This window comes from Scyliorhinus torazame, chromosome 12, assembly GCF_047496885.1.
Source record: "Scyliorhinus torazame isolate Kashiwa2021f chromosome 12, sScyTor2.1, whole genome shotgun sequence".
Taxonomy (NCBI): Eukaryota; Metazoa; Chordata; class Chondrichthyes; order Carcharhiniformes; family Scyliorhinidae; genus Scyliorhinus; species Scyliorhinus torazame.
The window spans coordinates 159,287,032-159,312,418 of record NC_092718.1 but is presented as its reverse complement, the minus strand read 5'-3'; the positions used below and the strand labels follow the sequence as shown (position 1 = coordinate 159,312,418).

Here is a 25,387-nt window from a genome sequence, read left to right as displayed (position 1 = left end):
ACTGCTTCAGTATCTGAGGAATAGAGAATGGTATTGAACGTTGTGCAATCATCAGCGAACATCCCCACATCTGACTTTATGATGGAAAGACGGTCATTGATGAAGCACCTAAAGATGGTTGGGCCTCAGGCACTATCCTGGGGAATTCCTGAAGTGATGTCCTGGAGCTGAGATGATCGGACTCCAACCATTGCTAGTCCAGTGACGTAACCACACACATCCTCTCACAATGAAGCAAGAAGAAGCTCAGAAAGTGGATTGGATATTGCCTCCAGTAAGTTCTGGCAGTGATCCAGTGTGGAACACTGGCTATGTGCAGTACTTCAAATAGACCAGCCCACGACTTTTGGGACGGTTTTCTTGTCGCCCCTTTAGAGTGTTGTTTAATTCATTTTAACTGGGTATGTGCAAGAGCACAGGACATGACTGCCCAGGAAATATTTGAAAACATCTGCTTTTACTCTTGTACTCAACTGAGCATTGGGGATTGCAGCTTGAAATAATTCTTGTTTATACATGGTGTGAAGGGGCCGGTGAAAAGACATTTATACAAAGGATTATTTAAATATGGATTCATTACTTCAAGTAGGAAGATTTATTCACAACATTTCAGACAAAGGAAAGAAAGGACAACATTTATATAATGGCTCAAATTTTCCAATTTACTGTCTGAACAGTTCCGAACGGCACCAATCGCAGGAAGAGTACCATTTGTCTACTGGCATTTTTTAATACTAGACTTTCCATGATGGCAGCTCCCTAAAACCTCCATCATAGAAACCCAGGCAATGACAGCGCAGCAGAGGCCAAGCCGCACCCCCTTTTTACAGCACTAGCTGCCATGTTCTGTGAGTGAGTTGAGAGAGGGGAAACGGAGGGATGTGTGGGCCATCTGGCGTGGGGTGGGGAGGGGCGTGATCGCTGCCTGGCGGTAGGAGGTGAGGAGGGTTGCGAGCGCTCTTGGGAAGTTGTAAATCAGGGTGAGTATCAGGTAAACAGACCAAGTCTGCATGGCTCTGGCCATTCATAAAACAATCTGGGCGGCAGCACGGTGGTGCAGTGGTTAGCACAGCAGTTTCACAGCGCCGAGGTCCCAGGTTCGATCCCGGTTCTGGGTCACTGTCCATGTGGAGTTTGCACATTCTCCCCGTGTTTGCGTGGTTTCATGCAGATAATGATATACAGACAGGCACACACAGGCAGCTAATGAACATAGAGAACAGGACATGACCAATGAGCAGGGAGGACACTCAGGGGTGGTAAGTCACTATAAAAGGCACGAGGCACTCACACTCTGCCTCTTTCCACTGATGAACATCTACAGAGTGAGTCAGGGTGTATGTACAATATCACACCTCTAGCACGTGGCTAAGAGCTAGTCTGGTTCAGTCAGACAGAGTAACCACACTTAGGTTAGCAGAGAATCGAACTCATGGATAACTGTGCTACTGGTTCAATAAATCAGATTGAACTAACTTCAAGGTCTAGAGTATCATTTTGTCAAAGCTGCATCCAGTTGCAGCATGTGTTATCCCAGAGTACATGACACATCATGCTGCCAGGAGACTGTTTAATCTAGGTGGTTTACCTCAGTCCGTTCCGTGCCGACCAGCGAATGTATCCCGGCACCATGGAGAAGATTCCTCACCAGCTCAGGACCTCCGGCAATCTCAGTGCCAACTGGCGGACATTCAAGCAAAAGTTTCTGCTGTACATCGAAGCTTCAGACCTCGTGGGTGCGTCTGATGCAAGGAAGATCGCGCTTCTCCTCTCAACAGTGGGTGATCAAGCCAGCGAACTCTTCAACTCTTTTCACTTCACCGAAGGCTAGGACAAGACAAAGTTTCAGACCATCCTGGATAAGTTTGACAGTCACTGTGAAGTGGACACTAATGAAATCTTCGAGCACTCCATATTCAAACAGCGTCGACAAGGTAAAGATGAATCTTTCAACTCCTTAACTAACCTCCGCCTGCTAGCGCTGTCCTGCAACTTTGGTGATATTGCTGACTCCATGATCAGAGACCAAATCATTTTTGGAGTTCATTCTGATCCTCCGAGAGAGCAGCTACTGCAAATCAAGCAGACGACCCTGCCAGTCGCGATTGAAACATGCACAGTGCATGAGCACACCAAAAATCGCTATGCCCAGTACAAATCGGCTGAAAATGAGAAACTTGCCTCCCACAAGGCAGAAAGTGTGCAGGCTATCTCCCGGATGCAGTGCCCCAGCATTGATGAAAGTGGCCATTTTGTGTGCTCTTCCCGGGGCCCCACGCATGCGCAATGCGAACGGGATAACGAAGCGGCCGACACCCGCACTGCGCACGTGCGACGACGCACGGAGCGTCAGGACGCCGATGTCATGACGTGCTCGAGCTGCAGCAACGCCCACTTAAAGAAACACTGCCCTGCAAGAGGCAGGCGATGTTTAAGCTGCGGGAAGCCTGGACACTATGCAGCCTTGTTCAGGTCTGCACCACCAGTCAGGGGCCAGCGCTCCCAATTCCGTTGACGGCGCATTCAGAGTGTGCAACAATGATTACAGGATTCTGATCCTGGCAGCACAACAGATACAGAGGAAGAATGCCTGGACTCCGCCTACTGTGTGGGCATCATTACCAAATGTGAATATGCCACATCCAACTCATCACAAATTCAATCCATCCTCGCTGTGGATTCTGCGGACGAATGGCGTGCGGTGATGCAGGTCAACCACTGCTCCATCCAGTTTAAGCTGGACACAGGTGCTTCTGCCAACCTCCTCTCACAGGCAAATTTCAAACGCATCAAGAAGCCCCCCAAGGTCCTTCCAGCAGCCTGCAAGCTGCAGGACTACAACGGAAATGCCATCCCGGCACTGGGATCCTGCCATCTACTCATCTCCAACTGGAGCACCCTTGCACGGTTACGTTTTGAAATTGTCAAGCCAGACAGGGCATCCCTACTTGGCGCGCATGTCTGAAGCAGCTGAACCTCGTGCAGTGGGTTTACACAACGACATCCTCCAATATGGATCTTCAGGCCGGCATTGACTACATCCTCGCTCAGTGTCCGATGTGTTCAACGGGATGGGCACGCTGCCACATCGATATAAGATTCTGCTACGACCTGATGCCAGGCCAGTGGTCCATGCACCACGCCGGGTCCCGGCTCTGCTGAGGGAGCGCCTGAAGGCACAGCTCAAGGATCTTCAGCAACAGGGCATCATTTCCAAGGTAGCCGAACCGACTGACTGGGTCAGCTCGATGGTATGTGTTAGAAAACCTTTGGGAGACCTGCACATCTGCATTGATCCCAAGGATCTCAATAAGAATATAATGCGTGAACACTACCCCATCCCGAAGCGGGAGGAACTCACCAGTGAGATGGCACACGCACGTTTTTTCACCAAGTTAGATGCGTCACATGGATTTTGGCAAATCCAGCTGGATGTGTCCAGCAGAAGGCTCTGCACCTTCAACACACCGTTTGGCAGGTACTTCTGTAATCGCATGCCATTTGGCATTGTCTCGGAATCAGAGATCTTCCATCGCATCATGGAGCAGATGATGGAGGGCATTGAAGGAGTTTGTGTGTACGTGGACGACATCATTATATGGTCCACGACCCCTGAAGAGCATGTTTCCCGTCTCCAGCAGGTATTAAAAAAAAAAAAAAAAAATTTTATTGGAGTATTTGTAAATTTTTATTCCAGAAAAAGTACAATCAGCGTTAAACATTAATAGTGCAAAAATAGATAATTCCCCGAACAGCTCCGTCTTCGCAGACCATCGAGAATAACAAAAAACACACAAACACAACACTTACCTGCCCCCCCCTCGGAATGCTGCTACTGCCGACATTTTAAATTACATTTCCCCAAGAAAGTCGACGATCGACTGCCATCTCCGGGAGAACCCTAACACTGATCCTCTTAAGGCAAACTTTATTTTCTCGAGGCTAAGAAACCCAGCCATGTCACTAACCCAGGTCTCTACACTCGGGGGCTTCGAGTCCCTCCACATTAACAAGATCCGTCTCCGGGCTACCAGGGAGGCAAAGGCCAAGACGTCGGCCTCTTTCACTCCCTGAACTCCCGGGTCTTCTGACACTCCAAAGATGCCACCTCTGGACTCGGCACCACCCGTGTTCCCAGCACCTTGGACATTGCCATGGCGACCCCCTGCCAGAACTCCTCAAGCTTCGGGCATGCCCAAAACATATGGACATGGTTTGCTGGGCTCCCCGCACACCTCGCACATCTGTCTTCTACCCCGAAAAACTTGCTCATCCTCGCTGCCGTCATGTGTGCCCGGTGCGCCACCTTAAACTGTATCAGACTGAGCCTGGCACATGACGAGGAGGAATTGACCCTACTTAGGGCTTCCGCCCACAGTTCCGGCTCTAACTCCTCTCCTAACTCCTCCTCCCACTTGCCTTTAAGCCCCTCCACCACCACCAGGTTTCCTCTGCCACCACCAGCTCCTGGTAGATATCCGACACCTTCCCCTCCCCCGCCCAGGTACCGGACACTTCTCTGTCTTGTCTCCCCCCGTGGCGGCAGCAGCGGGAAGGCCACCACCTTCTTCCTCAGGAAGGCCCACACTTGTAGATACCTAAAGCCGTTCCCTGGCGGCAATTTAAATTTGTCCTCCAGCGCCTGCAGGCTGGGAAATCTCCCATCTATAAACAGGTCACCCATCCTCCTAATACACGCCCTCTGCCAGCTCTGGAACCCACCGTCCATCCTACCCGGCAGGAACCTGCGCCTTCCATCCTCTTGTGTCTCCTCCACTGCCCCCAGATCTTCAGAGTCGCCACCACCACCGGACTTGTGGAGTAGTGGGCCGGCGAGAACGGCAGAGGTGCCGCTACCAGCGCTCCCAAACTGTGCCTTTGCTTGACGCCGCCTCCAACCGCTCCCATGCCGAACCCTCCCCCAATACCCACTTCCTGATCATGGCAATGTTGGCCACCCAGTAGTAGTTCCAAAAGTTCGGCAGCGCCAACCCACCCTCCCCCCGACTGCGTTCCAGCAGCACTTTCTTCACTCGCGGGGTCTTGATCGCCCACACAAATCCCGAGATGATCTTATTAACCCGCTTAAAAAACGCCTTAGGGATGAAGATGGGAAGGCACTGGAATACAAATAGGAACCTGGGGGGGACCGTCATTTTCATGGTCTGTACCCTCCTCGCCAGTGACAGCGGGAGCATGTCCCATCTTTTAAAGTCCCCTTCCATTTGTTCCACCAGCCGGGTCAGATTAAGTTAATGCAACAAATCCCACTTCCGGGCCACCTGTATTCCCAGGTAGCGAAAGCTCTTCTCTACCCTCCTCAGCGGCAGCTCACTCAGTCTCTTCTCCTATCCTTTAGCCTGGATCACAAACAGCTCGCTCTTCCCCACGTTCAATTTATACCCCGAGAAACTGCCAAATTCCCTTAAGATCCGCATGACCTCCCCCATCCCCTCCAGTGGGTCCGGGATATACAGGAGGAGATCATCCGCGTAGATCGAGACCCGATGCCCCCCCCCCACCCCCCCCCCGACCAGCCCCTGCCAGTTCCTTGAAGCTCTCAGTGCGATGGCCAGCGGCTCAATGGTTGGAGCAAATAATAACAGGGAAAGGGGACACCCTTGCCTCGTCCCCCGGTGCAATTTAAAATACTCCGACCTAAGCCGGTTCGTGCGCACGCTTGCCGCAGGCACCTGGTACAGCAATTGCACCCACCGGATAAAGCTCTCACCAAACCCAAACCTATCCCGCGCTTCCCACAGGTACTCCCACTCCACCCGATCAAAAGCTTTCTCTGCATCCATCACTGCCACAACCTCTGCTTCCTCTCCTTCCGAGGGCATCATAACAATATTTAAAAGCCTCTGCACATTAGCATTAAGTTGCCTGCCCTTAACAAATCCTGTCTGGTCTTCCCCTATCACTCCCGGGACACAATCCTCTATCCTAATGGCCAAGATCTTCGCCAATAGCTTGGCATCCACATTTAGCAACGAGATTGGCCTGTAAGACCCACACTGATCAGGGTCCTTATCCCGTTTCAGAATAAGTGAGATCGAAGCCTGTGACATTGTAGGGGGGGAGGATTCCCTTCTCTCTCACCTCATTAAAGATCCTCAACAGTAGTGGGCTCAACGCCTCTGAAAATGTTTTTAAAAATTCTTGGGGAAGCCATCCAGCCCCGGAGCTTTGCCCGACTGCATGCCCTCCAGCCCCTTAATAATTTCTTCTATCTCGATCGGAGCCCCCAGCCCCTCCACCAGACCATCCTCCACCCTCGGGAATTTCGACTGGTCCAGAAATTGCCTCATCCCTTCCGCACCCGCCGGGGATTCTGACTATAGTTTGCTGTTGAATTCCTTAAAAACTTCATTCACCCCCTCCGGGTCTGAGACCAAGTTGCCCTCCTTATCCTTTACTCCCACATTCTCCCTGGCCGCCTCTCTCTTCCTAAGCTGGTGCGCCAGCATCCTGCTCGCCTTCTCCCCATATTCATACACCGCACCCCTAGCCTTCCTCAACTGTTCTACCGCTTTCCCTGTGGTCAACAATTCAAACGCCGCCTGAAGCTTGCGCCGCTCCCTCAGGAGTCCCGCGTCCGGGGCCTCCGCATATTTCCTATCCACCCGGAGTAACTCCTCCACCAATCTCTCCCTCTCTGCTCTTTCCCTCTTTTCTCTATGGGACTGGATCAATGTAAGTTCCCCTCTAATAACTGCCTTCAGGGCTTCCCAGACCGCCGCTGCCGATACCTCTCCCGTGTCGTTTGTCTCCAAATAGTTCTGGATACTCTTATTCACCCGCCCACAAACCACCTCTTCCACTAACAACCCTACGTCTAGTCTCCACAGCGGACGCTGCCCTCTCTGCTCCCCAAGCCGCAAATCTACCCAGTGCGGGGCATGGTCCGAAACTGTAATCGCCGAGTATTCCGTCCTCGTCATCTTTGGGATCAACGCCTTGCGCAGAACAAAAAAAATCAATAGGGGAATAGACTTTGTGGGCATGGGAGAAGAAGGAAAACTCCTTTAACCTCGGCCGTGTAAACGTCCAGGGGTCTACGACCCCATCTGTTTCACAAAGCCCTTCAGCTCCCTTGCCACCAGAGGCCTCTTCCTTGTCCTGGATTTTGAGCGATCCAATTCAGGTTCAATGACCGTATTAAAGTCCCCTCCCATGACCAAGTTGTGTGACTCAAGGTCTGGGATTTTGCTTAACACACGCCTCATAAAATCCACGTCGTCCCAGTTCGTAGAGTAGACATTCACGAGTACCACTCGGACCCCCTCCAGCTTCCCACTGACCATGATATACCTATGACCTTTATCAGCCACTATTCTCCCAGCCTCAAATGCCACTCGCTTGCTGATCAGAATTGCTACCCCCTTGGTCTTTTGAGTCCAGCCCTGAGTGGAACACCTGACCCACCCAACTCTTCCTTAATCTCATCTGGTCTGTGACCTTCAGATGTGTCTCCTGGAGCATTGCCACGTCTGCCTTTAGTCCCTTTAAATGCACAAACACGCATCCTCTTTAATCCTCTCTTCACTGGCCAATTTGGACCTCTCATGTTCCAAGTGATCAGCCTGGACGGGGGGCTACAAACCGCCGCCTCCTCCCATCTTCGAAGCATTAAGTGTCTCTTAACTCGAGTCCAACTTCTCTTTAATAAATGTCCAAACATCATCTGGCGACTCAAAATAATAGTGTTGGTCCTCGTGCGTTACCCACAGTCTCGCTGGGTAGAACACCCCAAACTTCACACCCTTCTTAAAGAGGGTCGCCTTTGCCCGGTTGAACCCTGCACGTTTCTTGGCCAACTCCGCACCCAGGTCCTGATAGATGCGCACCTCATTATTCTCCCACTTGCTGCTCCGTTCCTTCTTGGCCCATCGCAGGACACGCTCCTTGTCTGAAAATCGGTGAAAACGGACCACTATGGCCCTTGGCGGATCGTTCGCCTTGGGTTTCCTTGCGAGGCCTCTGTGCACTCCATCCAGCTCCAGGGGTCGAGGGAAGGCCCCCACTCCCATCAACGACTCCAGCATACTCGCTTCTGCATCTGATCCCTCAATACTTTCAGGAAGGCCTGGCAAGGAGCTCATCATCGCTGGTGCATTGTCCCGCTCCATCACATTGCCTAATGAACTGCTGGAAATCATCCGGCAGATTGAATCACGGGTGCAGCTGTGTGCTAGCACCCTCCCGGCATCTGATGAGAAGGTGGTTCGTATCCTCGAGGAGACAGCCAAAGACCGCCTCTTGCAGCGTGTCATGCACCACCTCACCAATGGCTGGCAGAAAGGGTAGTGCCCTCAATTTTACAATGTAAAGAACGACCTGATGGTGATTGATGGTAGCCTCCTCTAGCTGGACCGGATTGTCATTCCACTCAGTCTCCAGAGCTTGGTGCTCCGCCAAATCCATGAGGGACACCTGGGCGTCGAGACGTGCAGACGCAGAGCCGGGCAATACTGGCCCGGTATTAGCGAGGACATCTCGAACATGGTCCTCAACTGTGCGACCTGTCAACGCTTCCAGCCAGCGCAGAGCAAGGAGACGCTCCAGCAGCATGAAATCGAGACCTCCCCGTGGTCCAAGGTTGGCATCGACCTTTTTCGTGCGAATGATCGTGACTACGTGTTGATTATTGACTATTTATCCAATTATCCTAAAGTCGTGAAGCTCTCAGACCTCACATCTTGGACCGTCATCAAGGCCTGTAAGGAGATGTTCGCCAGGCATGGTATCCCACTCATTGTCATGAGTGACAATGGCCCGTGCTTTAACAGCCACGAGTGGTCTATGTTTGCCAAGTCATACCATTTCAAACATGTCACTTCCAGCCCACACTATCCGCAGTTCAATGGGAAGGTTGAAAAAGGGGTGCTCATTGTGAAACAGCTCATCTGCGAGACTGCGGATTCTGCTTCTGACATCTACCTCGCGCTGCTTGCGCACAGGGCGACCCCACTGTCCACTGGCATGTCGCCGGCTCAACTCCTGATGAACAGGGACCTGCGGACGACACTTCCAGCCACACACTTGCCCAACCTGGCTCACGTCCCGGTGCTGCAGAAGGTGCAGCAGCTCCAAAGCCAGCAAAAGCAGGGCTATGATGCTAATGCCACCGATTTGCCAGTGTTATCCCCGGCAGACGCTGTCAGGATCAAGACACCGGATGGTGGCTGGTCTGCTGCAGCTGTCGTTGTTCAACAGACTGTGCCCCGCTTGTATGTTGTACGCATGGCTAATGGTTCTGTTGTGCGACGAATCAGACGGGCACTGCGCAAAGTGGCCTGCCTGCAACCGCTTTCTTCTCCATTTCCGTCCATTGTTTTGCCACCTCCTGATACCTCGAACTACGAGGCCACCAGTCAGGCTTCCATCCCGCCTGTCAAGGTGCCGTTGTCCCGACCACCATCTCTCCGGCGGTCAACAAGGATCAGACACAAGCCCCAGAGACTGGACTTATGAACATTTGTTTTGTTTGCTATGTTCTGTTTTCTCACATTAGACAGCTATCTTCACATGTAAATATGTTCACATATGCCACCGCTTGTAAATATGTTAATAAATGCCACCACATGTAAGTACGCTCCCATGTGCCAACAAAACATATTTTTTAAAAAGGGAGAGATGTCATGATATGCAGACATACAGATAATGATATACAGACAGGCAGCTAATGAACATAGAAAACAGGACATGACCAATGAGCAGGCAGGACACTCGGGGGTGGTATCTCACTATAAAAGGCACTCACACTCCGCCTCTTTCCACTGATGAACATCTACAGTGAGTCAGGGTGTATGTACAGTATCACACCTCCAGCACGTGGCTAAGAGCTAGTCTGGTTCAGTCAGACAGAGTAACCACACTTAGGTTAGCAGAGAATCGAACTGATAGAGAACTGTGCTAACTGTGCTACTGGTTCAATAAATCTGATTGAACTAACTTCAAGGTCTAGAGTATCTTTTGGTCAAAGCTGCATCCAGTTGCAGCATGTGTTATCCCAGAATACATAACACATCAGGTTTCGCCCCTACAACCGAAAGATGTGCAGGATAGGTGGATTGGCCACTCTAAATTGCCCCTTAATTGGAAAAAATGAATTGGGTACTCTAAATTTAAAAAATAAATAAATGGGCAGCGTAAATCTGGCTATCAGACGTTCAAACGGCCCGTGGAAGTACCAAGGATTTGCTTACATCGTGACTTCCAGTGGGTGCCAAGGGTATTTTTCGGGGCACCTTCAGTTTCTGACAATCTGGAGACGGGAATACGTTATTACACATCTCAGACATTCTCAATTGCTTCATGTGCTGTGACATTTCTTTGAACTGTACTGGCTGTTCTCGGATAGTAAACCACCATCTGGCAGTAAGGCACAACCTGCGTAGTTGGTGCTGTTAATTGAAGGATATGTTGATCAGGACGCCTGGAGATTGCCCTGCTCTTGTTTGGATAATGCCCTTTGGTGTTCAACATCTCGCCCAAACAGCAGATTGTTGTTAACTGAAGAAGAACCCGATAAATATTTTAATAAAAATATCAACTGGCAGAGAGAGCGGGAATGGGTTTGGAGCAGATTGTTTTGATGGACAGACACACTGGGCCAAGGGATTTTCCCCTCTGCTGACGTTTCACTGATTCTGTGAAGGTTGAGACACATTGAAGTTTGAATTATTTTGGCAAGTGTTCAAAGAGTTCTTCAACCAGCTTTGATCAGAATGTGAATATTAAACTAATCTCTGTACTACTCAGCACACCCAGTTACTGCCAATCAATTTGAACTTCAGTTCACTTCACTGGTGGGAATTGAGTTAATTGCCAGGCCTCGTCTCACGGCTGCCATTTATATGTATTGTGGTGGGCAGCAGGTGCCCTTCCCTTCCAGGGATGCAGGGAGTGGCGGGGTGGGGTCTTGGCGGGATGCGAAATGTTGGACAAAATTTTAAATCAGTAGAAGGATGAGAGAAAACCCAGCTAAATTCGAAGAAAATTAGTAAATCTATTTCTATTTGGATAGTAGCTAAAATCTGAGGAAACAAGACTTCAAAAAGCCTATGAACATGTAAAATGAAAGCTAACAATTATTTACACCCGATAAGACTTAAAAAAACTGTTATCCTTTCATGGGTTGTGGGCGTCGCTGGTGAAGCCAGCATTTATTGCCCATTACTAATTGCCCTTGAACTGAGCCGGGTTGCTGGGCCGTTTCAGAGGGCAGAGAGTTAGCAACATTGCTGTAGGTCTGGAGCTTGTAGGCCAGACCAGGTAAGACTGGCAGATTTCCTTCTCTAGAGTGAACCAGATGGGTTTTTATGACAATCGATGATCGCTTGCATGGTCACAATTACTGAGACTAAGGCAGGAACTCTCCGGCCGTTTACACTGGCAGGATTCTCTGGTCCCGTTAAAGGCACACCTCGCTACGAGTTTCCAGGCAACGAGGGGTGCGAACAACGGGAAACCCCATTGACAACGGTAGGACCAGAAGATCTTGCTGCCGGCCAACGGTGGGCCGCCTCCTTGGGTTGCTCAGTAAACCCCACCATAGGTTTATATTCAAGATATCCTTTATTCATTGAATTTAAATTTTCCCAGCTGTCAAGGTGGACTTTGAACCCTTGTCCTCAGAGCACTTGCCTGGGCTAGATCGGAGTTCCCTTTAAATATCAGCCTTATTGATTTTGTGCCCTTTTCTAGGCGCTTATGTGAACATCAGTACGGAAGTTCCCCTAAAGTCCGGATAAACGGCCACGTGGCAGCAAGATACCCTTACATGCCCATGCCTCTGGACTACATCTTGCCCGAGTTACTGAAGAATGCAATGAGGTGAGCACTGTTTCTCCACAGGGTGATGTCCACGTCACAGCAATCACTAGATCTTTGTGGGCAACTTTCTTAGAGGATAAGAGGGATGCACTTTATGCTTCGTTGATATGCGCAAAATCCAGGTCATTATTATCTGCACATACCTACCATCTGGCCCAAGGAAGCTCCTGAATCCTTGGATGGTTGTATTTTATTAATATTTTCGGCTGCGTTCTATGTCATTGAAACGTAGATAAATTTTACAGTGCTAAACCATTAAAGTGTTGATAGTGACAAAATTCAAGCAGAACACCTTTTCTTAAAAAACATTTCTTCTTTTTCCCATTTCTATCTCTTCTAACCAATCCTTCATTCCTGACATTTCCTTTCTACTCCTTGAGGGAATGGGCTCTGAACTTCCTCAATAATCTGCTAGGACTGTGCTAAAGCTCTGCCACAATCCATTAATATACGGCAACGATTAGACCTCATTCACTGCCGACCAGTTTTGGGGTATTCCAATCACTCTTATGTGGGCAGAAGGTAGAAGCTCCGACCTCTCTGGTGCTGCGATTGCGCATGGGGCTCCACCAGTGTGCCATCATGGGACTTGCACCTTTAATTTTTTTTCTCTTAAGTATTTGAAAATAGGACAGGGAAACCCGGCGAGGCTGCTTTCCGCTTTCCCCACCAGGGCTAACATTTAGAAAAATAACTCTTGCAAAAAGAAATCAGAAAATTCCACCCAATATTGGACAAGGGGCCATGAGGGAGCAACGTGGCACCAAGAGAGGGGTTGCATAGGGCAACCTTTCAATCTGAGGCACAGTGGGATTTTCCAGATGAGTGGGGCAGGTAGGCTTTGGAGGATACACCCTTCGAGGCAGAGAGGTTCACTGCCCCTTGTAAATTAGGTGGTCCTCCCCTCTGATCCTGTAAGCACTCCCAGAGATCAGTGCTGGAGGACACCATGGGTGCATTCCTGTTGCAAGCACTGGGATTATGCTCCGTGGATCTTTGGAGCCATTATCTTAGGTTAGCTGAACCTTGCTGTAGAGGCACATTTTTGGTCATTTGGAAAACCGTACAGAAGCCTTGACATAGTCTGCACCACAAACGTTGGCCAACATTTTCCGACCGTTCCCTCTGGTCGCTGACGGCAAGCCCCCGCTGCGGATTCCTTGGTGGTGGAGGGTGTGAACAGCAGGAAAGCAGTGGCAGGACTGTTGCTTGAGCAACATGAGGGCAGCACGGTAGCACAAGTGGATAGCACTGTGGCTTCACAGCGACAGGGCCCAGTTTCGATTCCCCGCTGGGTCACTGTCTGTGCCGAGTCTGCACGTTCTCCTCGTGTCTGCGTGGGTTTCCTCCGGGTGCTCCAGCTTCCTCCCACAGTCCAAAGACGTGCAGGTTAGGTGGATTGGCCATATTAAATTGTCCCTTACTGTCCAAAAAGATTAGGAGGGGTTATTGGGTTCCGGGGATAGGATGGAAGTGAGGGCTTAAGTGGGTCGGTGCAGACTCGATGGGCCGAATGGCCTCCTTCTGCACAGTATGTACTATGGTCAATAAGCAAAGCACAAATTTAAATCTGGACATGATGATACAGGTCCTTGGAATCCTGTTCCACCACATGTAATTGTTTTCAATCTTCATAACCTTTTACATTTTCTAATTTACAGTCTGTCTGACAATCTGACCAGCCTCAATGTGAACACTCCTTCCATGGCTGTAAACTCACCAGACTGGCCGATTGCCCCACGTAGCTGCAGGGTCAATGGGCTCTCTCGCCCATGTATTGGGGCTACCCCTCTGGATGGCAATCCAACATTCCGAACCGGAATCTCCGACCTTGGACAGGTTGAAGCGCGGTTTGCGCCGTCTACCGCCTACCCGGGAGATGGGAATGACAACAGTTAGCTAAAGCCTTGGCTGCGGAACAAATGCAGTTGTGAGTCGGGGGGAAGAGAGAGGGGGGGGCGGAAGGAAGATAAACTGGGAATCTGGGGCGAATTTTTCCGGTATCGGCACGATGTCCGCCGACTGGCGCCCAAAACGGCGCAAATCAGTCGGGCATTGCGCCGCCCCAAAGGTGCGGAATGCTCCGCATCTTGGGGGGCCCAGCCCCAACCTTAAGGGGCTAGGCCCGCGCCGGATGAATTTCCGCCCCGCCAGCTGGCGGAAAAGGCCTTTGGTGCCCCGCCAGCTAGCGCGGAAATGACATCTCCGGGCGGCGCATGCGCGGGAGCGTTAGCGGCCGCTGACGGCATTCCCGCGCATGCGCAGTGGAGGGAGTCTCTTCCGCCTCCGCCATGGTGGAGACCGTGGCGAAGGCGGAAGGAAAAGAGTGACCCCACGGCACAGGCCCGCCCGCGGATCGGTGGGCCCCGATCGCGGGCCAGGTCACCGTGGGGGCACCCACCGGGGCCAGATCGCCCCGCGCTCCCCCCAGGACCCCGGAGCCCGCCCGTGCCGCCTTGTCCCGCCGGTAAAGTAGGTGGTTTAATCTACGCCGGCGGGACAGGCATTTTAGCAGCGGGACTTCGGCCCATCCGGGCCGGAGAATCGCCGGGGGCGCGGGGCGCGATTCCCGCCCCCGCCAAATATCCGGTGCCGGAGAATTCGGCAACCGGCGGGGGCGGGATTCACGCCAGCCCCCGGCGATTCTCCGACCCGGCGGGGGGGTCGGAGAATCTCGTCCCCAATGTGAAAAGTTGGGAGTGCTTGTAAATACCACAGAATTCCTGGCACCAACTAAGAACTATTAAAACTCTTGAAGTTGACCTTTTGGTTGACAGTAGTCATGTTATGCAACTCGTATCTTGTTTAAAAAAAATAGTTCATGTTTTCTGGCAGTGTAAGCTGATCTCCATTTTTATCAACAGGATACAGCTGGCAGCCAGATACAGCTCTAAACCCCTCCTATTTCTACATTGAATGTGTTTGGCAGCATCTCTGACCAGCATAAAAGAGTTCTGTCTGGAGGTTGTTTTTGTTCAAACTTCTTACAGCATTTTAGCTGAAGTGGGGATATTTGGCCGTGTGGGATTCCTCAGTATGTCATGTGACAACTTGTTTTCAAATAGTTTATTTCACAATCCTGTTTTTTATAACTTTTTTTTAAAGTTTCATTTTTTCCAATTAAGGGGTAATTTGGCGTGGTCTAGCCTGCACATTTTTGGGTTGTGGGGGCGAAACCCACACAAACACGGGGAAAATGTGCAAACTTATCATGGACAGGGAGCCAGAGCTGGGATCGAACCTGGGACCTCGGTGGCGTGAGGCAGCAGTGCTAACCACTGCGCCACCGTGCTGCCCCTGCCTTTTATAACTAACTAGTTACTTACTATGATTAATCTGTGAACCTACCAGGAGACTGTTAATGGATACCAGATACTTGAGATTCACTGAATAGGGCGGGCTATCTAGTTTATCCCTCCAGAGTATTTTCAAACTGCTAGGGCCAATTCGCTCCATTGCTTCTGTTCCTCGTTTTTACATTGATCCCTTTTTCCCCCATCCTCAAGCCCACTTGTGGGGTTGCCTTCAGTGGCCATTCCCAGTAAATCCCCCCACTCTTTTTCCACCCCCTCCCCCCACCACAACTCTCAAACGCTATTTCTACTAGGGTTGCCAATCCTCCAGAATTGGCCTGGAGTCTCCAGGAATCAAAGATCGTGACGATTGGAGGATCTTAGGAATATTGGCGTTTAAATATTGGGACAAGTTAAGAGTGAAATTCTGAGGGTATAGTGTGTTTGGCTGCGGTGGGCATCGTTTTAAAAAGGATTTTGCTTTGCTTCTAGGAAATAGCAAATGAAATTGACCAGAGGAATGTGGCTTGGCTCAGGAGGTCCTTGGGGAGTTCATGTACTTTTGCAGCCTGCAGAGATGGTTTGTTTGTAAGCTTGGGAAGATGAGGTCATTGATGGGTGGAGCCCAGGAAATGCAGAGAGTTTGGAGATGCATAGAGAGAGAGAGGGAGAAGTTGAATTTTGCCCTGCCTGCCTGAGTCCAAAATTCTTTCCAAGTAGGATAGTTTAAAAAAAAAAGATTAATAATATTTTAAAGCAGAGCAGTCTTGTCTGAAGACCAGGAAAAGACTGAAACAACCTGGTTGGAGCAACAATTTGAAGGCATTCAGCCAGAGTCTGTAGGGGTTCTAGCCAGAGTCTGTAGGGGTTCTAACCAGAGCCGGAATCTGTTCTGCAAAGCAAAAATTACTTTTGCCCTGATGATTTTTAAACTTAATTGAGTGCTGTATGTTTATTTTCTTGCTGTTTAATGAGAAATTATATAGTGTTAAAGGGTAATTGTAAGCTGTTCTTTTTAGGTGTGGAGTTAAAAAGTTTAATATTTCAATTGTTTTGTTTTAGAAATACCAAAGCCCTTTTTTTTTTTTTAGGCAATCACTCCTGGAGCGAATCATTCTTTCCGCACAATCTTGAAATACACTAAAATAATGGGGGTTTGGGTCCAGTATCCTAGCCACTGTTGGGGTCTGGTCTGGGATCGTAATGAGATCGATCTGCAAGAACTGCTTTGCTATTACTTCACTGTTGCTGGGTCACAACCCTGGAACTCACTCCCTAACTGTGGCTGTACTTACACCACATGGACTGCAGCTCACCACCATCTTGTCGAGGGCAATCGAGGATGGGCAATAAATACTGGCCCAGCCAGCGACGCCCACAGCCCTTTTAAAAAAGTTCATCCAGTGAGCCACCTTGCAGAAAAATCATTGGAAAGCCAGGGAACTACAGACCAGTGAGTCTCACGTCAGTGGTTGGGAAACTATTGGAAAAGATTCTGAAGGAGAGAATCGATCTCCACTTGGTGAGGCATGGTTTGATCAGGGATAGTCAGCATGCCTTTGTCAGAGGAAGGTCATGCTTAACAAATTTGATTGAATATTTTGATAATGTAACCAAGTGTATAGATAAGGGTAGTGCAGTTGATGTGGTTTACATGGATTTCAGCAAAGCCTTTGACAAGGTCCCACATGGGAAACTTTTAAGAAGACAATTGCACATGGCATACAGGGTGATTTGATAAAGTGGATTCATAATTGGCTTAGCCATAGGAGACAGAGGGTGATGACAGACGGCTGCTTTAGTTTCTGGAAGCCTGTGACAAGTGGTGTACCACAGGGATCTGCGCCGGGCCCCTTATTGTTTATCATTTATATAAATGACATAGATGACTATGTGGGGGATCAGTGTGCAGGATCAGTAAGTTTGCAGATGTCACAAAGATTGGCCAGGTGGTTAGCAGTGAGGTTGAGTATCTTGGGTTACAGGAAGATATAGACGGGATGGTCAAATGGGTGGATAAGTGGCACATGAAATTTAACCCTGAAAAGTGTGAGGCGATACACTTTGGAAGGAGTATTTAACAAGAAAATATACTACGAAAGGTCTGGCATTAGGAAGTTCCAAAGAACAGAAGGACCTTGGTGAGTTTGTCCATAGATCCCTGAAGGCAGAAGGGCAGATTAATAGAGTGGTGAAAAAGGCATACGGGACACACTTTTATTAATTGGGGCATAGATTAAAAAAGCAGGGGGGTCATGATGGAGCTGTGTAGAACTTTGAGGCCACAGCTGGAGTAGTGTGTGCAATTCTGGTTGAATCATAGAATTTTCATACAATTTACAGTGAAGAAGGAGGTCATTCGGTCCATCTAGTCTGCATCGGCCCTTGGAAAGAGCACCATACCTAAGCCCATACCTCCACCCTATCCCCTTAACCCCACCTAACCTTTTTTGGACACAAAGGGCAATTTAGCAAATCCACCTAACGTGCACATCTTTGGACAGTGGGAGGAAACCGGAGCACCCAGAGGAAGACCACACAGACACGGGGAGAATGTGCAGACTCCGCACAGCCAGTGACCCAGCGGGGAATCGAACTTGGGACTCTGGAGCTGTCAAGCAACTGTGCTAACCACTGTGTTACCATGTTGCCACATTATAGGAAAGATGGAAAGATGTGATTGCACTAGAGAGGATTCACCAGAATATTGCCTGGGATGGAATATTTAAGTTATGAAGAGAGGTTGGATAGGCTTGGGTTGTTTTCTCTGGAGCAGAGAAGACTGAGGGGTGACCTGATTGTGGTGTACAAGATTATGAGGGGCATGGATAGTGTGGATAGGGAGCAACTGTACCCCTTAGTTGAAATGTCAGTTACGAGGGGACACAAGTTCAAAGTGAGGGGGCGGGAGGTTTAGGGGGATTTGAGGAAAAACGTTTTTACCCAGAGAGTGGTGACGATCTGGAATACATTGCCTGGGAGGGTGGTAGAGGTGGGATGCCTCACATCCTTTAGAAAGGATCTGGATGAGTACTTGGCACGGCATAACATTCAAGGATGTGGGCCAAGTGCTGGCGAGTGGGATTAGGTGGACAGGTCAGGGGCTCTTGTGCGTCAGTGCATACTTGACAGGCCGAAGGGCCTCTTTTGCACTCTTAATATTCTGTGAGTCAAGCATCGTATTCCGTGAGTCAAGCATTATATAACTGGAAAATGAGTCTTTTAGCTTTCCAATTGGCATCGAAAGGCCGAACGTCACAAGGATGGGTGTGTTGACTGGCTAATGGGCGCAAGTCATGTGATAAACCTCCAGGAATACATTTCATCACAGTTGGGATTGTGCAGGCTATAGAAAAAGGGCAGGTGCATAATCTATGTATGTTTTTATATATGTTTAGACAGTGATTACATACATAGAATTTATGACCTGCTGGTTATATGCCCATTATTTATGCTCCATATGAGCTTTTTCCCACCTTACTTCTTGTCTCCCCATTCTCCAGTGGCATTTATCTAGCTTCCTCATATATAGATTGTTTGCCACTGATCTCAACACTCCATGTTATAACAAGTTCCACAACTCTGGAAATTCGCTCCCTGGATCTCTCAAGGCTCCTTAAAACCTAGATCGCTGTCCAAACTTTAGGTCTCTAAACGTTTCTCTTGTATTTAGTTGTCTGAAATCCTGTTATGTGATTCGGTGTTGAACTTTGATAATGATCCTGTGCAGTAGCTTTGGGATCCTTGAATGTGTTAAAGGCGCTACTTAAATGCAAGTTGTTGCCGTTAAGTTCCTTACAGGATTAATTGGCGACTACATTATATTTACACCCCACAGTTTGGGAATCTCACAAATGAAACCCATCTTCCCCATGTCTACCGTATTGGTCCCCGTTTGTAATTTGAAAGAACATAGAACATACAGTGCAGAAGGAGGCCATTCGGCCTATCGAGTCTGCAGTGACCCACTTAAGCCCTCACATCCAGCCTACCCCGGTAACCCAATAACCCCTCCTAACCTTTTTGGATACTAAGGGCAATTTAGCATGGCCAATCCACCTAACCTGCACGTCTTTGGACTGTGGGAGGAAACCGGAGCACCCGGAGGAAACCCACGCAGACAGAGGGAGAACCTGCAGACGCCGCACAGACAGTGACCCAACGGGGAATCAAACCTGGGACCCTGGCGCTGTGAAGCCACATTGCTATCCACTTGTGCTGCCCTTTCTACCAGGTCACCTTTTAAGTCCTTTTCTTCAGTTTTTCTTGACCTCTGTACCCATTCCGTTTTGTTATCATCCTCTTGTGTCCTTTTGGCACTTTCTCCAGGGCTTTCTATAGTGTTGTACAATGGAAACCCAGAGCTGTTCACAGGACTCCCCAGTGTGGTCCAGCCATGGCTCTAGTTGAACCTCGAAAGATTGTTGTTATTGGTAAACAACCTGATCTTCCGTTCTGTAGTTTTTGAGATTTGCTGCCTGCAACTCCCTGCGAGATATCAGGGCCGGGTTTCTCTGTTATGAGTCCGCCCGGTACTGCTGCTAGCGAGGACGGAGAATTTTGGTGCCCCGTTCTCTGGCGTCAGGATTCTCTACATCCGCCGCATAGCAATGGGATTTCCCATTGAAGACATCCCACGCAGCCGAGATACCCGCGGATGGGGCTGCGCTGCCAGAGGGACCAGAGAATCCCGTCGCCAGCAAATGGCTCGAGAATCCCGTCCCAAACCTCCTGTAGACACCCTCCTCAGCGGGACAGTGGATTTGAATCCTTAACTGTATTTGTTTGTTATCCTACAGCTCCAATATTTTAGAATTGAAATGGCTCAAACTAAGCAAATGTGTAGATGCACCTCTGTATGTCTCATGGGTTTTAATTGTCTGCCTGTCTCTTTTTCTCTCTCTCTCCTTTCACAGAGCCACGATGGAGAGTCACCTTGACACTCCTTACAACGTCCCTGACATTGTGGTCACCATTGCCAACAACGATATTGATTTTGTCATCAGGTAAATCATGTTTACCTTGTAGTTTAACTTGTGCCTGTTTCTTTGTGATGACAGCCTCTTCTCATCATTGATTTTTCTTGATACGTTATTATTTTTTGTGTCAACTATGCAGTTTGCTAGGTTCCCCAGGAACTGCAACTAGAAAGCAATAGGGAAATGCTGAGTGTCAAATTTCCCACTTACCCTCGCAGAACTTGTCTACTGGGGCAAACCTGTGCAGGGAGGCTAGTGAAGGCTTTGACACAGAGTCATCCAGATTCGAAATGTTAGCTCTGTTCTCTCTCCACCGATGCTGCCAAACCTGCTGAGATTGTCCAGTATTTTCTATTTTTCTGTTAGGTCAGTAGTGGCTGCTTGTGAGGGTTGGAAGGGTGGGGTGGAAGGGGGGTGATACTGAGAGTCATTCCATCCATACTCTGTGTCACAGTTCAATAGGCCACATCAATAGAATCTCAGTAACACTCATAGAAACCTATAAAATTCTCACAGGACCAGGCAGGGTAGATGCAGGAAGGATGTTCCCGATGGCAGGGGAGTCCATAACCAGCAGTCACAGTCTAAGGATCATGGGGAAAATGATTTAGGACTGAGATGAGGAAAAGATTCTTCACCCAGAGAGTGGTGAGCCTGTGGAATTCGCTGCCACAGAAAGTACTAGAGGCCAAAAAATTGTATCTTTTCAAGAAGGGGTTAGATATAGCCCTTGGGCCTAAAGGGATCAAAGGATATGGGTGGGGGAAAGCGGGGACAAGTTATTGAGTCGGATTATCAACCATGAAAATGAATGGTGGAGATGGCTCGAAGAGCCAAATGCCCTCCTGCTCCTATTTCCTATGATTCTAACCTAAAACCCATATTCAAGAAGGGGGAATAGATCATGTCCATGGAATTAGACCAGTCACCTTCACATTGGTAGGAGGAAAAATCACTGCAAAGGGAGTGAATAGAAAAACATTTAGACTCGTCAACACTAATTTCAAAAGGGAAAATCTCGCTTGACCAACCTTCTTGAATACTTTAAGGAGATAACAGAGTACATTTTTCTGGGTTTTCAAAACGCCTTGCTAGGATGCCTCAAAATGGGTTGATAATGTTAGAACATGCAGTGACAGAATGGATTGCTAGTTGGCTTCAAGTCAGAAAGCAAGTGGAGGGTGGGTGACGATGTTCCACAGGGGGCAGTACCATATTGCGTTTGGGCTGGTGGGGGGTTAGGGATTGTTTCGGGGTCCTCCGAGAAATGGCATCCCGATCTCATGTTACAATGTGTGGCCGTGGCTGCCCGTGGCCAATTTTGTACAGTGGGGAGCTCGTTGGAACTCCCCACTGTACAAAATGGGCTATGGGTGGCCTCAGCCGCGTATTCCCCGTTAAGGCCCCTTATTCAACGCAAGTGAGGGCGGCACGGTGGCGCAGTGTTAGCACTGCTCCCTCATGGCGCCGAGGACCCGGGTTCGATCCCGACCGCGGGTCACTGTCGTTTGTACATTCTTCCCGTGTCTGCTTGGGTCTCACCCCCACAACCCAAAAAGATGTGCGGGCTAGATGGATTGGCCACGTTAAATTGCTCCTTAATTGGAAAAAAAGAATTGAGTACTCTAAATTTGTTTTTAAAAAATTCAACGCAAGTGGCGTTAAATAGTCATGGGTATCTTGGCACTGCGAGTGCCAGGGCACACTTGGCTAAACGTGCTCGCTAGGGGACTTTGTCCCCTTTTGGGAGAATCGTGCCCATAATTTCTAAAATTAGAGAGCATAGCCAATCCTGAGGAAGACTGCAACAAATTACCGGAGGGTATTAATAAACTACAGAAAGTGGTGGCATGGTGGTGCAGTGGTCCTGTCTCTGGACGAGTAATCCAGAGGCCCCAGGCTAACCCTCTGGGGACACAGGTTCACAAAATCTGGAATACAAGGCTAGTCTCGGTGATGGTGACTGAATCTATCATTGATTATATTTTTGAAAAACACATATGGTTTACTAATGTCCTTTCGGGAAGGTAATCTGCCGCCCTTACCTGGTATGGCCTTCATGTGACTTCAGACCCACAACAAATGGCCTAGCAGTTCATGGGCAATAAATGCTGGCCAAATCCACATTCTATAAAAGATTAATAAATTAAAGTGGCAAATAAAGTTCACGGATAAATATGAAATGATACGTTTTAGTTGGAAGAACATTACTTGGGATGTGCAAGTCCGGGTGAGGTAAAGTAACAAAGATCTCGGAGTACAAATATGCCGGTCATTAAAAATCATGCCTTAGGTTAACGAGGCCATTAAAAAAAAGCCAACAAAACACTTGACTTTATTTCTAGAGGGACAGAATTGCAAAATAGGGAGGTTATGCTAAACCTGTATTGAATCTTGGCTAGACCACACTTCAGGAACCCTGCGGCGAGTAACTCCCCTCCTGACCCTCTGAAGCCTGTTCACCACCTACAAGGCATGAGTCTGGAGTGTGATGGAATACTCCACTTGCATGGATGAGTGCAGCTCCAACACACTCTATAAGCTCCATCCAGGACAAAGTAGCCCACCTGATTCCTATCCCTTCCACAAACGTTCACTCTCTTCACCATTGACGCACAGTAACAGCCATGTGTACTATCTACAAGGTTCACTGGAGGCACTCCCCAAGGCTCCTTCTGCAACATCTTCCAAACCCACACCCACAACCACTACCATCTAGAACAGTGCTTTTCCAACTTTTTTTCCTGGATCCCCCTTTACCTTCGTGGCACACCGTTTTTGCTTACCTTTAATGTGACAGGTGAGCCTGCTTGATCCTCACAATCTCACTTTGTCATTCAGTGTTACATTTCTGCTAAGGACTTCAGCTGATGATTTAATTTCTCGCTGCATCCTTAAAAAAAAGAGGTTAGGGTAGCACGGCGGCACAGTGGTTAGCACTGCTGCCTCACGGTGCCGAGGTCCCAGGTTCGATTCCAGCTCTGGGTCACTGTCTGTGTGGAGTTTGCACATTCTCCTCGTGTTTGCGTGGGTTTCGCCCCCACAATCCAAAGATGTGCATGGTAGGTGGATTGGCCACACTAAATTGCCCCTTAATTGGAAAAAATGTATTGGACAAAATGAATGGTACTCTAAATTTAAAAAAAAAAGGTTTGTCCTCAAACTTGCCATGCTTAATCTTCAAATGCCTTTGAAATTGAGGGTTTTAAACTTTAATTTGCCCGTACTTCCCTTCATATAACACACATGGGCTTGGCATCCTGATTTGCATGGGTAAAATGAAGTGTCAAACTGCAAGAAGTCATCTTTATATGCTTTGTCTCCGATTTCAGTTTCTTCTTAATGAGTTGTTCACCAGAGGACCTGGTGCTCTGGATACAGCTCACACCAGCACTGCTCTCACACCAGCACTGCTCTCACACCAGCACTGCTCTCACACCAGCACTGCTTTGTCCTGCCGTGGACTCTCCTGTGAAGCTCTCCAGCAGGTTTTAATTGTGAGATGCTGGCTGTTTATCTCTAGCCCACTCTTCCTTATTACCAAATGACCCATCTTCAGTTCTTCACAGTCCTGTTGCTTGCTTGCTGGCAGCTACAATTATTTACAATATATATTAATGACATGGGCAAGGGAACTGAAAGTACTATTACCAAGTTTCTGAATGACATGAAAATAGGTGGGAAGGCACGTGGTGAGGATGACACAGTCTACAGAGGGATATAATTAAGTGAGTGGGCAAAAGCTTGGCAGATGGAAAATGTGAAGTTATGCACATTGGTAGGAAGAATAAAGAAGCTGAATATTATTTAAATTGAGAAAATTGCAGCGCACAAGGATTTGGGCGTCCTTGTGCATAAATCACAAAAAGCTAGAATGCAATTTCAGCAGGTCAGAGGGAAGGCAAATGGAATGTTGGCCTTTAGGTCAAAGGGAATCAAGTGTAAAAACAGGGAAATCTTGTAAAATCTATACAAGGCATTAGTTAGACCACACTTGGAATACCGACCAGTTTTGGTCCTTTTATCCAAGGAGAGATACATTGGCATTGGAGGCAGTCCAGATAAGGTTCACGAGGTTGACCTTGGGTATGGAGGGATTTTCTTATGAGGAGAGGTTCAGTAGATTGGTTCTGTGCTTTTTATTTTCAGTTACGGGATGTGGGGCTTGGTGGTTAGGCCAGCATTTATTGCCCATCCCTAGTTGCACTTCAGAAGGTGGTAGTCAATTGCCTTCTTGAACCGATGCAGTCCTTGAGTTGTAGGTACACCCACTGTGCTGTTAGGGAGGGAGTTCCAGGATGTTGCCCCAGCAACAGTGAAGGAATGGCGATATATTTCCAAGTCAGGGTAGTGAATGACTTGGAGGGGACTCTCCAGGTGGTGGGGTTCCCAGGTATCTGCTGCTCTTGTCCTTCTGGATGGTAGTGTTTGTGGGTTTGAAAGGTGCTGCCTAAGGAACCTTGGTGAGTTACTGCAGTGCATCTTGTAGATGGTGCACATGACTGCCACTGTTCGATGGTGATGAAGGTTTTGAATTTTTGTGGAAGGGGGAGCAATCAAGCGGGCTGCTTTATCCTGGACAAGGTCGAGCTTCTTGAGTGTTGTTGGAGCTGCACTCATCCAGGCAAGTGGAGGGTATTCCATTCCTGACTTGTGCCTTGTAGATGGTGTACAGGCTTTGGGTGGGGGGGGGGGGGGGAATCAGGAGGTCAGTTACTCACTGTAAGATTCCTAGCATCTGACCTGCCCTGGTGTTTAGGTAGCATGGCAGCACAGTGCTTAACTTTGTTGCCTTACATCGGCAGGGTCTCAGGTTTGATTCCTGCTTGGGTCACTGTCTGTGCGGAGTCTGCACGTTCTCCCCATGTCTGCGTGAGTTTCCTCCGGGTGCTCCGGTTTCCTCTCACAAGTCCTGAAAGATGTGCTTGTTAGGTGAATTGGAAATTCTGAATTCTCCCTCTGTGTACCCGAACAGGCGCCGGAGTGTGGCGACTCGGGGATTTTCACAGTAACTTCATTGCTGTGTTAATGTAAGCCTACTTGGGACAATAATAAAGATTTTAAAAAAGAAGAATGAGAGGCAACCTTAGGATTCTCAGGGGCTTACATAGATACATAGAACATACAGTGCAGAAGGAGGCCATTCGGCCCATCGAGTCTGCACCGACCCACAAGCCCTCACTTCCACCCTATCCCCATAACCCAATAACCCCTTTTTGGACACTTAAGGGCAATTTAGCATTGCCAATCCACCTAACCTGCGCGTCTTTGGAT

General features: G+C 48.7%; 1 protein-coding gene across 5 annotated transcripts in view; it reads left to right on the top strand.

Annotated features, from left to right (window-relative positions):
- The window catches only part of bckdk (branched chain ketoacid dehydrogenase kinase), a 104,339-nt gene that overhangs the window by 64,500 nt on the left and 14,452 nt on the right, over positions 1 to 25,387 (top strand). For 3 of the 5 annotated variants that reach the window (XM_072469257.1, XM_072469254.1, XM_072469256.1), the window contains exons 8-9: positions 11,713 to 11,841; positions 20,051 to 20,140. In XM_072469257.1, the coding sequence (XP_072325358.1) occupies positions 11,713 to 11,841; positions 20,051 to 20,140 (219 nt within the window). The remainder of the gene's footprint in view (positions 1 to 11,712; positions 11,842 to 20,050; positions 20,141 to 25,387) is intronic. The other 2 variants (XM_072469255.1, XM_072469258.1) reach the window with 1 other exon arrangement.